General features: G+C 40.6%; 1 protein-coding gene across 3 annotated transcripts in view; it reads left to right on the plus strand.

Moving 5' to 3' along the window:
• The window catches only part of gabra2b (gamma-aminobutyric acid type A receptor subunit alpha2b), a 45,424-nt gene that overhangs the window by 12,781 nt on the left and 17,016 nt on the right, over positions 1–15,627 (plus strand). For all 3 annotated transcript variants that reach the window (XM_086306457.1, XM_086306476.1, XM_086306465.1), the window contains 4 exons: positions 649–716; positions 3,606–3,826; positions 5,347–5,429; positions 6,181–6,324. In XM_086306457.1, coding sequence (XP_086162583.1) covers positions 649–716; positions 3,606–3,826; positions 5,347–5,429; positions 6,181–6,324 — 516 coding nt within the window. The remainder of the gene's footprint in view (positions 1–648; positions 717–3,605; positions 3,827–5,346; positions 5,430–6,180; positions 6,325–15,627) is intronic.

Genomic DNA, 15,627 nt, shown 5'->3' on the forward strand with positions numbered 1-15,627 from the left:
CACACTTGTTTAATATTTTCTGATCATGAATGTTAACATTTAATATGAACAAATAAACAGTTGCAAGGTTTAATATGTCATGATTGATACTCATTAGAGTTTGCTGAATTTTAAGATCTTATGTCCTGATAGATAAATCTTTGACAGTAGGTGAGGTGATCTTGCACATAATATAGTTCTTTCTGTATGGTAATGATGACAAATAACTTCCTGAAACAACATCACACAAATGGAAATAATAACGACTAAAAGCCACCCCGAGTTTAGCTTAGTAATTGCTTTTAATATGTGATTACAGCAGCAGCAATATCCATGTAGCTCTGAAAAAGCACTTACTTGATGAAGCTCCGATAAAGTATAAGATCTTTGTGCATATGGCATTATGACTCCAGCCCAGAAATGACTCCACGTATCCCAGCGCTTGCATATAGAGAGGTAATTACTGATTATAGATACACTGATAAACTGAGTAGCTATTCCTGAAAATGGAAGAAAAAAAATCTAAACTTTTGTTTAATACTCTGTAAATCACCTCAAGCTTCGAGGATATGTGGCAAACTTTTGAACAGTACTAAAAATGAAAGAAAGTTCAGCGTAAACTCGCTTCTTTTGTGTCTTGATGTCGTTAACAGTTTTTCTCTGATCCAGACAGAGTAACTGAGGTGAAAACAAACATCTATGTTACCAGCTTTGGACCAGTTTCAGACACGGACATGGTGAGTGCAGCAAACGGACGTTTATTCACTCTGCTTACTGTCATTTCTCTCACAGCCTGCTCGTGCTTCAAGAAGAAACAATAATTCTTTTATTTTCACCTTCATTATGTCTTCCCCTCATAAAAACACATGCAAACACTACAGTACTGTAGTAGGACGAGTAATCCTCACTGTGTCACGATGTCTATTCATCTGACAATTTTCATCTCATAAATTATTGAAAGTCTTCTTGTTATTCAAGTCACTGCTTTGTTTATCCTGGGCTTTCCTGTTTATCATTCTGAAACACGCACCCACCTTCGCATCATATCATCAGCCTCCCTTCAATTGCTAAAGGCTCATTTTTCCAAGTGATTAATTCATCGATTCAGCAGTTAAGTTCAATGCAATGTTCTCTGAAAAATATATGAACAACACGCCTCTCGGCCAAACATAAATCAGCACTTATAGAGAGTGGGACAAAGACACCAAATAATAAATCTTTGAGGCTAAAATTTATTTAAATGTATTTATTTATTTTTTAAATCATATGGCAAAAATCCCAGATCCAAATCACCACCCACATCTCATCAGCTAATTGGCCCAGAGGGTGATCTGTCGGCCAAATGATTTCTGATGTCTCCTTTTAAAAACATCTTGAACATAAACAGATGGACAGACAGACAAACAGCCAAAGGAAAATTTCCTTTGCTTCAGTTTCACTGGCAGAGGCCGTCACTGATGACCTCGCTTATAACCCAAGGAGGAAGTCACTGCTAAAATCATCCCTTATATTCAGGTTTGGAAACACATAGTTTAAAGTATATTATTTATCTCAGGCTCTGCTGTGAGATATATGCCTCATAAAAAATGAGAAACAGGATGAAATATTCTCATCTGATCTGTCTGCTTTATTCAGATACTCTAGAGAAATTCAGGCGATTGCTGAGGTGGCCACATATAAGATTTATATAAGGTCCACCGAAAGGAAGAAAAACAATAAGATGAAAAATAGAAAAAAATGAACAGTATTTACTTTAGGGGACTTAGTCACAAAATGAGCAATCTATATTTATTATAAAAATGAAATACAGATAGAGTCAGATAGCATAAGGCTGCCAGCCCAGCATTTGAAGTGTACCTATTATTCTCATTTTCATAGTCAAAAAGCAGAAAAAATTGTAAACACAGAGACGTCACATAATAGTTAGTTACTGGGTTTTTCTGATACGTGATAAACCTGAAAATTCAGTTTGTTATTTTCCTAATAAATAACAGTTTCTAAAATATTTATATTTTATTGTGTTTTTTATTTATCACAGGTGGAATAATAAATATATATAACTGTCTAAGAGTTGGACTCCAACTGTTTGGAGACAGGTTGTCTCTCCCCAGGAGACCTGTGCAATTACTTTGCAATTAAAAGTGGTCACAGACAGGCACGTGTTGCACAAATAACCTCTGAGTGACCAGTCTGTTGCCTCAACTACTTGAAATCAGGCTTTGACAACAAAAGAATTCACCAGGCAACCACAAATGTTTCATAGTTGCAAGGTAGTTGTCCTATTTTTGCTCTAGTGTGATTGAGCCACGATCACTAAGTAAGACTACCTAGTTCACTTGCCTACTGTGACCATTAAAGGCTTTTATCATGTCGAAATGTAGAAATAAAATTGACATGAAGAAAAAAATCATACTGGGTGCCATTGAGACATCATCCAGAAATGGAAATTCATCTGATGTCACTGAGAGCCAGGGGGGGAAATGTATGAAACTGAGTATTTTTGATCAGTCTGAGCTTTTTTCCTTGCTGGCATTACAAACAATGACCTCATCGTTTTTAAACTTCAGCCATGTTTGGTACAAGAATTATCTTCGTATCTTATGAACAAAAAAGGTTTTTAAAAAGGAAAACAACCAAAAAAAAGCTCTTATTTTGTAAACCAGCTCCATTTTAGCTCCCAGCAAAAAGGAGTAACATTGTATTCTTGTCATGGATTAATGCATAGTGCTTACTTTAGGACATCACAGTGGTATATGTAGGAGTTACCCAAAATAAACCAGTGTGCACAAACATCAAAGTGAAGGACCAGGCTTCCCAGTCTGATGTTGAGGTGGATGAATGTGTTTTTAATAATTTAGAAGGATGCAGAATGTTTTAGAAGAGAGCTCAAAGAAAACATTTACAGTTAGCCTAAACCTATGTGTCGTAAGAACCACAGCTTACTGACCTCATTTATGCTCCGTCTTTCAACAACCACACTGTTCACGTTCAGACATTTTTTTTAATGACTTTTTGCTAAACTTTACTAAATGAGACCTGAACTGAAATACTAAAGCAGGCCCTCTCAGAGTCCGAGCTGCTATACCGTATAATCCACAGTTTCAGTGTCCCGACATCTAAATGTCACAGGCTTTGCAACTATGACGAGTAAAAAGAAAAAAAAGTATCTCTTTCTGCTTCTCACCCTCACTTGCTGTGTGTGAATCACACGGACACGAACATTCACACGTATACACATTTCACGGTGCACTGATTTCTGCCCTTAATCCTTGCTGTGTGGTGTCTTTTGACAACACAGTATTGCAGGTTAAGGGGGTCATGTTGGCCTCAGAGTCAGCTTAGGAAAACAGCAACTGAGTAAGCTGTGAAGGAACAGGGCGAGTGTGGGTCTCACCTTCATGGAGACTCGCTATTTGGAAACAGGGATAGGTTAAGGTTAACTTCACCTGCCAGCTCTGTAGGCAGAGCTGGCAGGTGAAGTTAGTTGTGATGAACTGCCCATCAGTGTGCAGTTTAGCATTTTTTGAGTGGGAATGAGCCTTGTTTTAATACATGGGGAACCTAAGTCATAAGAGATGTAATAATATAGTGAGATTAATTCATGAACGTATCTCATCTTTTCTCAGGAGTACACCATAGATGTTTTCTTCCGGCAAAGCTGGAAGGACGAGAGGTTGAAATTCCATGGACCAATGAATATTTTGCCCCTGAACAACCTTATGGCGAGTAAGATTTGGACACCGGACACCTTCTTTCACAACGGGAAAAAGTCTGTGGCACATAACATGACCATGCCTAATAAACTGTTGAGGATCAAAGATGACGGGACTCTGCTGTACACCATGAGGTAACTCAAGGCACAGAAGCAAAAAGACAGAAACAGTGAGAATCGCGTGGATAATATACGTTTGCTGTCTAACTGAGGGTTACTTAGAAACACTGATTACATCTATAAGGCAAACATGAAGCTCTTGCTAGCAATGTGTTAGCTTATGTTTACACGTAATGTCACATCATCACTGGAACCTGAAAGACTAAACGAGGCATTTCTCTGCTGCCCAGCACTGCATTTAAATACACGTCTTTAACCCTGCCATACAAGCTCAACAGCCAGAGCTGCTTCCAGTCGATCCATCCTTCTCCAGAGTCAGTTCAGACTGGCTCAGGTTGGATTTGGAAAAGTAAGTCAAAAAAATGATGATGGAAATAGACTTAGATGTGGATTGTTGATATTTTTCACCATAGCCATAGAAACTCGACTCCAGTCACCGTGAAACTAACAACAACTGGGCCATTGTTAAATGGTTAGGTAATGTTAGCGCCTCCTCTCCCCGCACAAAAACACAGATAACTACATGTTTGAGACATGAACCCAGGAACTCTCAAAGCCAGGCTGCTGGATACAGCTTCATATTTGCCTAAGAGACATGAGAGTCCACAAACGTTCCTAAAATAGAGAGAAAGAAAAAGAGAAATGACGTGGATGGAACGCTTTTCTTGCTAAAGCAAGCGTGAATACAGCAGCAACACAGAATCCCATTTGTTCAAATGTATTTTTTATGCCTCCTGTTTCTCGCATTCATTGCTGTGCTTGAATGCTATTTCAAAAAAGTCAATGGAAACATACATTTTTGTAATAATATTGATTATAATAAATTGCTTAACAAATTCAGACCACTTGTCAGAAAAACAAAAATGACTGAGTTCATTGCAGGAGATTCATGTTTTTATACCTAAATTTGTGCCGGCACACTGGACTCTGAGGAGTGACATTCAAACGGTAAAAGTAATTTTTCTATTTAGAAACACAAACATGTGTAATTTGGCATCTCAGTAAAAACTAAAAATGTGCTTTACTATTTTTTCTGCTTTTTTGAAAAATAGCCAAGTTGAAGATTCATGGATAACAATAAGAATTACAGCTCAGCACTGAAAACATTATTTTGTTTAAACAGCCTGTCCTGGTGGATTAACCGTTATACATTAAAAAAATGATTTTTTGTAATTACCAGTATTGTTAATTTCGTCAGCTGTGGCATGAACCTTACATTGGCTGCTGGTCTGATACATTTGTAAGCACTGAGTATTTTTGCAGTGGTTGGATATTGTCTTAAACAGCACACAGGTATGCGGTTTCTTAGCACAGAGCTAACCTACAGTGTCACCATCTCTGCTGGTCTCTGCAGCACCTCGTTTGTTTTGCTCCGCTGATTACATTTAAGATGATTATTTTTGTTTCAAGGCATTACAGATGGGAAGTGTCTTGAATAGTGCATGAGGCTTGTGAGTTTATTTTTCTTTCTATCTCTGCTGTATACTTTTCATGCATTTGCAAAGTCTCCTCCATTTTCTGTGAATTGGATGCAGGTTAACTGTGCATGCAGAGTGCCCAATGCATCTGGAGGATTTCCCCATGGACTCTCATTCCTGTCCACTAAAATTTGGCAGCTGTGAGTAACTCTGATGATGATAGTGCCTGAGGGAACTCAAAAGTAAAATGCTGCTTTGTTTCTTTTTTTGTTTTTTCTTTCCTTCCTTCTTCTCACTGGTCCTTTGGCGAGAGAGGAGCCTCAGGAACAAGTGAAGCTAGAATGCATGGCTCAGTTTTTTGGCAGTGGCACAAACAACACTACGGATAGAGGACTAATTGGAAACGTCCCTGGGAAAAATGGGGAAACCAATGCTAAGCTCATCCAAATATTTTTGTTGGGTATTTAATTCTGCTAATGCTTCTTCACATTTGGATGGAATTTTTTGCTTTAAGCTGTTTCAAGATGTTGCTTTAAAAGCAATAATTATCCTAACTCAGTGGGTCATGTCTGAAATGCCTTGATGTCCTGTCTTCTTTATGTGGTGATCTACAGTATTTCACATTTCACGTTACTGTGCAGCATGACTGACAGAATATTTCAATTACTGAATGTACTGAAGTAAAAATGTTCCCGTTTCATTAGACATTCTCAGGTCAGCAGACACACTCTCATATCCCATATTCAGTAAATTCTGTGGCTGACTGAAAAGGGCAAATGTCACTATGTATTGATATCTTGTTGGTGTTTCACAAGTGACATCATAAAGCAGTGAGGGGCTTTGTTTCTCTCAGCAGTATCATTTAAACACTGTAAAAGGTGGCTTTTCATTTGGATTTTAGAAAAATGTATCAGTTTACCTCCAATGAGTCTACCCTCTTCCTCTTTTTAGATGCCTACACAATCTCAGAGGTGACTTATGCTTGGACTCGCAATGCTTCCGAGTCTGTTGTAGTGGAAGGGGAAAGCTCTCGGCTGAACCAGTACGACCTGCTTGGGCAAACGGTCGGACAAGAAACCATCAAATCAAGTACAGGTAAGAGTCTGTCGAAGCCTGTTGGGAATCAAATCCACCTCTTGATCCTTTTTTCTTCTCCTCGCTGACTTCATCCACAGACATTTTCAAATACTAGAGAATAATGAACATTTGCCAGATTGGTTCCAGTGAGTATTTCTATTACACCCTTTGGTGACTAAACATGGCAATAATCTGAAGCCGTAAGAATCTGTTGTATGCCTTCCACTGCATCCACTTTGTGGAGTCAGCAACCTGAATATCTTTCTCACTTCCAGTGCGTTTTAGTGTGAAAATCAAACTGAACTGTGATTTTGTGCTTGTTTGGGAGGATGTTGAGATTGTCCACCTCCTACATGTTGCAGGAGGCAGCCGTAAGCCCGCTGTGACACGCTTTGCTAAGTTTTGTCTTTATATTACTCACTTTATTTGGCTTGGAAAATGCAGAGACATCTTTGCTCTGGCTTTTGCATGGAAATCATTTGACAAAACGGGAGTTTGGCATTTTCTACTGCACTGGTCTATATTTTGTTATTGTGTGTTTATCCTGGTTTGAAGACCCAAAAGCTGCATGGCAGGTGAGCTGTTGCAGTGACGAGCCTTTTTACTTGTTTGGAGAACAAAGACTGGCCGTTTATTTGGGTGGATTTTTTGCATTTACCAGTAAAAAATAACACATGCTGATGCATTACTAGAAGCAACAACTAACACGCATCTGCTTTAGCAGTCAGAGACATAACAGAGATTCTCTTGGAGAGAAGAACAACTTATGTCTTTCAGATGTCCTTTGGTATGTTAGCATAAAAACACACAGAAACTGAAGTGTCTGACTAGAGTGGAGAGATGCATTAAAGTCTAAAAAAAATCTATAATCTACATTAAAATGAGTAGCTTGCTTACTAGGTTTTATAAGGAGGCTTTTGACTCATCACGACTCATCCTTGCAGGTTTTAGATGTCAACACACCTGAATCACATGATTAGTTCATTACCAGGCTTCTGGAGAACTCCAAGACATGTTGAGAAAGTAATTTATCCATTTAAATCAGCTGTGATGGATCAAGGACACATCTAAAACCTGCAGGGACACCGGCCCTCATGGACTGGGATTGGGGACCCCTGATCTAGAGCAACAGATTGTCACATTTTACAAATCCCTCGCACAAATCCTTGAAACATCAGCGCTGAGTAGCAAACACATGGCTGTTCATCAACATCAATATTTCCTCCCATCTCCTATCTGAAGATTTGCAGAGATGGAATACGCCACATATGGCTCCTCCACAGGAAATGGAAGAAGAAGGCTCAATTTCATCATCAAAGTAGACTGTAGTGGACTATTTAATTTTTAATCTATTTAGTTGTGTTGTACTTTGAGATGGTTTCCGATGAAATTTTTAAGTCGCCACACCTGACTGAATGATTCTTTCTAAAAAGGGGATTTAGATCCTGCATTAAAATAAAAGTTCATGTCTTGCATTGTTAGGTTTGATTGCATCCCTTATGTCCACAACAGGAATTCTAAGATGGCGCCGGTGAGGTCGGCTGCCGTCACGACTGCTCCGACCACTTTTTCTTTGTCTTTGTTTTTTAAGTTAGTTTTCAGCGTTTCTAAATCGGCAAAATCATCACCATTGGGTACATTAGGTATGACAGTGACACTCTTGTTTCTATTGGTATACAATGTACTCACAATTCGAAGTTTTTAACTCCGGATCCGAGCTGGCCGAGTGAGATCTCGAGGGAGAACAAAGGGAAGCGGCGGCGGCCTAGAGGGAAGCGAGCCGGCGTCAGGAACAGGCTGAGAGCTCGTGCACACCGCACACCTCTGCCTAGCATCCTGCTCGCCAACGTCCAGTCACTGGAGAACAAGCTTGACGACCTCAGGGCCAGGATAAAGTTCCAGAGAGACATTCGGGACTGCAATCTCCTCTGCTTCACCGAGACATGGCTGAACCCAGCGGTGCCGGACCACGCCATCCAGCCGGCCGAGTTCTTCTCGGTTCACCGCATGGACAGGACACGGGACTCGGGGAAGTCAAGGGGAGGCGGCGTGTGTTTAATGGTGAACAACAACTGGTGCAACAGTGCGAACGTTGTTCCTCTCACACGCTCCTGCACACCACTCTGGAACTACTGTCCATCATGTGTCGTCCTTTTTATCTACCTCGGGAATTTACATCGGTCATTATAAGTGCCGTTTATATTCCACCACAAGCGGACACGGTCACCGCCTTATGCGAGCTGCATGAGGCACTCACACAGCACCAGACACTACACCGGGACGCTGCGCTTATTGTGACGGGGGACTTTAATAGCGCCAACCTCAAACGCGCAGCGCCGAACTTTTATCAACACATCACCTGCCCCACCAGGTGTGAAAGGACACTGGACCACTGCTACACTACGGTCAAGGACGGCTACAAGGCACAATCCCGCCCCCCGTTTGGCAAATCTGATCACGCCGCCATCTTCCTCATGCCAAAATACAAACAAAGGCTGAAACAGGAAGTTCCGGTTCAGAGGAAGGTCGCGCGCTGGACGGATCAATCGGTGGCCGCGTTACAGGACGCACTCGATGACGCAGACTGGGGCATGTTCAGAAACAGCTCCGACGATGACGTCAACGTGTTTACGGAAGCGGTTGTGGGATTCATCGGGAAACTAGCGGATGATACCGTGGAGACAAAGACTATCACAACGTTTCCCAACCAGAAGCCGTGGGTGGATAAAACCATCCGCGACGCTCTGAGATCCCGCACCGCTGCCTACAACACGGGACTCACGACGGGGGACATGGACCCGTACAAAGCCGCGTCATATAACGTGCGGAGGGCGGTGAAAGAGGCGAAGCAGCGCTACGGGAGGAAACTAGAGTCACAACTCCAACAGAGTGACTCTAGGAGCCTGTGGCGGGGACTAAGGACAATAACGGACTATAAAGCACCAACAACCAGTATGACGAACGCGGCCGTGACTCTGGCAGACGAGCTGAACACTTTCTATGCTCGCTTCGAGGCTGCAGCTAAGGTCTCCAACAATGCTAGTGTTAGCGGCGCTAACGGCTGCAGACAGGAAGATACTGCCAGCACCGGAAACGTGCTCGTCATCTCCGAGCATGAAGTAAGGAGAGCCTTCAAGAGAGTGAACACCAGGAAAGCAGCAGGACCAGACGGCATCCCAGGTCGTATCCTAAGAGACTGCGCATACCAGCTAGCTCCTGTGTTCACTGAGATATTCAACATCTCTTTATCTCAGTCGGTGATCCCCACATGCTTCAAAGAGTCCATCATTGTTCCTGTCCCGAAGAAACCCCACCCTGCTTCTCTCAATGACTATCGCCCTGTAGCCCTCACCTCAGTAGTGATGAAGTGCTTTGAACGCCTGGTCAGAGACTTCATCATTTCTTCACTACCAGACACACTGGACCCACTACAGTTCGCTTACCGTCCAAATCGTTCCACAGACGATGCCATCTCTCATCTCCTCCACACATCACTCACTCACTTGGACACTAGAAGGGGGAATTATGTTAAAATGCTCTTCATAGACTACAGCTCTGCATTTAACACCATAATTCCCTCCACACTCACCACCAAGCTGGAGCATCTGGGACTCAGCTCATCTATGTGTCAGTGGATCTCCAACTTCCTAACTGGCAGACCACAGGCAGTAAGGATGGGCGGACATGTCTCAGCCTCCACCACTCTCAGCACTGGAGCCCCCCAGGGGTGTGTTCTGAGCCCCCTGCTGTACTCTTTGTACACATATGACTGTGTGGCCACTACCAGCTCCACCACCATCATCAAGTTTGCTGACGACACCGTCGTGGTGGGCCTGATCTCTGATAACAACGAGACGGCCTACCTGAAGGAGATTAGGAATCTGGAGAACTGGTGCCAGAGGAACAACCTCCTTCTAAACGTCAGTAAGACAAAGGAGCTGATAGTGGACTTCAGCACTAAGCAGGAGAGGAACTACCAGACCCCCGTCATCAACGAGTGCCCAGTGGAGAGAGTGGACAGCTTCAAATACCTCGGAGTTCACATCACGCAGGACCTGTCATGGTCCTGTCACATCAACACCGTGGTGAAAAAGGCCCGACAGCGTCTCTACCACCTCAGACGCTTGAGAGACTTCCAACTGCCCTCCAAGGTGCTCAGGAACTTTTACTCGTGCACCATAGAGAGCATCCTGGCGGGAAACATCTTAACCTGGTTCGGGAACAGCACCATGCAGGACAGACGAGCTCTACAGAGGGTTGTGCGGTCAGCTGAGCGCACCATCCGCTCCGAGCTCCCTGACCTGCACTCAATCTACAGCAGGCGGTGCTGGACCAAGGCCAGGAAGATCGTGAAGGACCTCAGCCATCCCAACAACAGACTGTTCTCTCTGTTGAGGTCAGGAAAGCGATTCCGCTCCCTGAAGACCAACACAGAGAGACTGAGGAGGAGCTTCTTCCCGCAGGCGATACGGTCTCTCAATCACACCACCACACAGTACTGACCCACACATATGGTTCTTACACACACACTGGACTTTCTGGACTTTGGTTTTGCACAACACTGGTCACTATATTCTTCATTTCTGGTTAATACTTGTACAGCTGCTGTTATTGTGTATATATTTATTTAGATTTAGATTTCTTCATACATTCTTATATAGTTCTATATTGTGTATTGTGTATTTTGTTGTACAGTTATTTTATTTTCAACTTTAATTTATATATTTATCTTTATCTTATTCTTCCCAGTTAAATTTACCCTTCATTCTAATTTGTGTTGTACAGTTATTTCATTTTTAACCTTAATTTATATTCTATTCCTTCCTAGTTAAATTTACCCTTTTTAATTTTTCATATTTATTTCCTATCTTATTCATAGCCTTTTCCTTTTTTGTTTTCTTTAGGTCACGAGCAGTTGTCCAAGCATTTCACTACATATCGTACTGTGTATGACTGTGTACGTGACAAATAAAATTTGAATTTGAATTTGAAAACTAAAACTAAAAATAAGCAAAATATAAAATATATTCTAATTCTGTGTTTTAGTTATGAACCTACTTGGATGAAGTTCTTGCTTATTTTATAAATACATTCACTAATGTATGCTTGTCTGCTCTAATGTTATTGGCTTTACCATGATGCTTGCATACTATTAGGGCTGGGTATCGTCACTGATTTCTAGAATCGATTCAATTCCGATTCACAAGGTCCCGAATCGATTCGATCCACGATTCGATTTAATTCGATTCGATTCGATTCAATTTAAATCTGGGAAATTTTGACAGTCAGAAATATAATTCAGATCAGTACATTTACATATTTTTGTATCTATAAAAAGGAAGCTGACACTCGCAAGACTTTATCCAAGCTGTGAGCATCACAGCAGATGCCTTTGTGTCAAAGTAGCTGAAGATAAAACACAGAAAAACATGTAGGTGATTTTCCTGGCCTGGGATTTTATAAAAAATATTCTGCAGTACATCAAAAACGAAAGAAAACCATTAATTAATGAACATTACCTCTGACGTTACAGCGGTTTTATTAGAGACACGGCTAAGCATTTTGCATTTTGAATAATTTTAAAAAGTTTAAATTTGTTCAGTATTGAACAGCAGAAATGAGGTTTTCTTTTCGGAAGAATGTAAAAGGGAAAAAAACAGCGGCCGACAGCGCTGTAAGCAACAGTAGACTTGTGCGTAACAAGCAAGCGAATAATGAAGAAAGCAAAACTGTTCGAGAGAGAGAGAGAGAAAGAGAGAGGGAGAGGGAGAGAGGGAGAGAGAGAGAGCTGCGCATCGCAATGGAAGCAAAACAGTAAAAGAGTGAATTCATGACGATGTTTATGTGAAGCGTTTGGATCTTCTTTTGCTGCTGGTTCGGTCAATATTGTTTGGAGAGAGATCAAACTAACAGCTTTAGAATCAGCACAGAAAGGGCGTGAACACAAAGCGCGGACCCGGATCAGCGAGCTGTCGGCTTTCAGCCCCGACTGTGAGAAAGGCGACATCTAACTGATTCTGATCCGCGGGTCGCGCTGTGTGTTTAAGTCTATGTGAAGAATCCCTGTACCTGCTCTCATTTACTGTTTGGTGGTTCTTGAAATTTTGTGAGATGTCACCAGAGATTCTGGCATTTCGGACAAAATAAATTTATATTAAAAAATCGATTCAGGATTTTAATGAATCGATTTTACGTTATCCAAGCCAGAATCGATTTTAATCGATGAATCGATTATAAAAACCCACCCCTACATACTATATCATTTATACAGGGTATACAGCTAACTAGCTTAACATTACTACTGTATTTAAAAGACAGGCCTGGAGTTTTCCGAAAACAAGAAAGGGGTAAGAGCTGTGCTTGTAAAAACTCACTTGCTGATATCAGGTCTTATTTTTAGAAGCATGTTGCTGATTTTGTGGTTATGGTCCCATTTATCACTAAATAGATGGTAAACTTCTGTTTAACATCTATTTATATATAAACTTCCAAGGACAAGAAGTATTTCACACTACATCATTCTGTATGGTTTTAGGTTGTAAAAAAAAATAATTTTTAGTTGGTCTGAGAGGTGTGTGTTCAGGTGAGTTAGGGTGGACACTGACCAATCAGAAATAAACCTTCCCCATCTGTACAAATCAACTGACTGCCCCCCAAAATGCTCATCAAAACATAAATGGAGCAAAGAGCCCTTATATTCAAATTTCACGACTGAGACTGATATTGGTGATTTAAAAAAACTGATATATTGGCCAATTTTTTCTTCTTTCGGACACACAACTATGCATCATCCACACACGTAACATGCTTGAAGTGTGTTTTTGTAAATTCTGAAAACAGTTCTCTTGTTACACTCTATTTTTCTTTGATTATATGTAGAATACAAGGAGTAAATACATGTTTTCATTCAGGTCTTCAAGTTTGAGCTGGGTTTTTAAAGCACAAGGAAACATGGCAGCAACGAACATGTTGTCTTGAAGCTTTGCTGGCTACACACAGAAATAGAATATGCTCTATCCAGGGTAATCGGTTGTCAAGTTAAGTTATTTCAAAAAAGTGTTCTAACAAGCATATCGTTGACAAAGTTCAGAAAAAAAAAACAAATCCATACAAAAAAAAGTAAGAGATAATGAGGATTAAAAATAGAAGCAATACACTTCTACATACGCCAACACAGATGCCAAGAAACAAGATTGAACTTGTGTGTGTGTGAAGATGAAAGCGACACCATCACTGTCCAAGATGTAGGAAACACAAAGCTGGTTGTAAGATGGGGTAACTAAACATGCCGCAAGTCTGAATTTAAATACCGAGGCAGTGTGAGGCTACCAGGCTTCTTCTAAAAGGATGAGAGGATGATGGCAGCTGTTTTCCTTCAAACGCTGGAAGCGACAGAAATCTGACTTTGCGATGGCAGATGATGTGATATTGGTGATAAGCAAATCAGCCATAAAGGGTATTTAATGCACTGTAAGTTAGTGAGACGAATGATATGTTCTTGTCTTGGTTTTGTGAGGATTGTGTTCACATAAAGACAAGAAAAATGTACCTTATATTTCTTTTTATATCCTTATTATATTATTTTTTTAACATTACATTTGATTCTGTCATAAACTATAATGAAAAGTGGAAATCTGAATTATTTGGGGAAAATGGCCCCCTGTTGGTAAAGCTGCCTGCTGTAGCAATACCGTGTAGCAGAATGAAATTCACAGCATAGTGATAAATAACATGCAGGAACCATTGCAAGTAATCCCCCAAGAGTTATTAATTTAGAAATAAATACCCCCCAGGGTGCGTACAAACAGAGCAGAACCAAAGCAGGTGGAGGCTGGGTGGAGTGGAGCAGGAGTAACATCGACAAGCATAAATAGGCCGCCTGATCGGTGCAGTGAGATGTGATGGGGTGGATGTGGTTGGTTAGTTGTTGTAGCAGAGTGGGAGCACTGTGGTATGAGAAGTTAATGCAGTGCTGTTTATCACCGAATAAACAGCAACAGTCATGTAATAATAATAACAACAATAATGATAAAAAATAATGACGATGTCAGGGGTAAGAATGAGTGAAGCAGAGCCTGGAGGATGACAAAACAGACCTGACAGATGAACCAACTTCAGCGGACGCACAGTTTATTATGGTGCATGTTGTCATGGTGACAATGGATGTTGCCATGGTCGTATAAGCATAAACTTATCAAAAAGTACCTATATAGCACTATTCCAAACACAAGTCACAAAGGGCTTAACAAGCAACGTTTAAAGAAAAGTGAGAAAAGTATAATAAAAGTAAAAAAAATAGATGTTTAAGAAGTGATGGACTGGCTTTATCATAGCAACTTCTCGTCTTACTGACCGATTTCTTTTCACTGTTTTATAAATCATACATAATTTTACTTTTAAAGTTAGTCCTATCTGGTAATAATTTTATTTATATAATGGTGGCTACAATTTTTAATAGAATTATGTAAATTTACAAAATAATTATTAAGTAGTCCTTTATAATAAATCTAGTGAAATACAAGTGCAGCGTTGCCCCCCCCCCCCACAAAAAAAAAATAGTGGCATAAATGTAAGAAGTGAAATAACATACTGGGTTATTATAAGAAACATTGGGAACCACAAGTTTGCCGTCAAATTTAATGTTTCATAGTTACAGAGGCATGTCCTTTATGGCACTGGCATGATAGAAAAGTATTGATTAGCCTTAAAAGCTACTTTAAAATAATACGTTTACCCAACCAATTAGAATTACTGAATGTACTTTCTACAGCATTTAGCAGAGCAGCATCTGTGGTGTAGGTCAAGTAAATTGCAGAGGATAAGAGATCTGAAAGCATCCAATATACTCACTGTCGCTGAGTGACAGCACTGATCTAATTTTAGTAATACTACTTCTGAGGAAAACCTGACAGAAGAAACCTTTTTGGATTTGCAGCTTTTGCAAGATGATGATAGAAGTCACGGTGATTATAGTGCTGAGAATGGGAAAGTAGGCTGTAATTGCTGGAAGGCTGACATCGTCCCACCACCACCACCTTTTAATTCTGTATTGTTTGTACATGGACTGATTGATTCTGGCTATTTAAAGATAAAGTATTGTCAGTTTGGATTAATCAGTTTAAAGAACGCTGAAACTTCCTTTGAAAATGTATCAGCCCTAGCAGGGGCTAAATTAGCTAAAAAGGGGGAAAAGCACTGTTTTGAACTTCTCAGGGAAGAAGGTGAGATCAGAGTGGAAATGTGAATAATGCCTGGGATGGATTATCACAAATGTAAAGAATGAGTTACATTTCGTTAGCTTCATAGCATAATTGCCTAAGT

This window comes from Aulonocara sp. 'chitande type north' Nkhata Bay, linkage group LG2, assembly GCF_057382095.1.
Source record: "Aulonocara sp. 'chitande type north' Nkhata Bay isolate Kocher_YH1m ecotype deep benthic linkage group LG2, A_spYH_male_GT1.1, whole genome shotgun sequence".
NCBI lineage: Eukaryota > Metazoa > Chordata > Actinopteri > Cichliformes > Cichlidae > Aulonocara > Aulonocara sp. 'chitande type north' Nkhata Bay.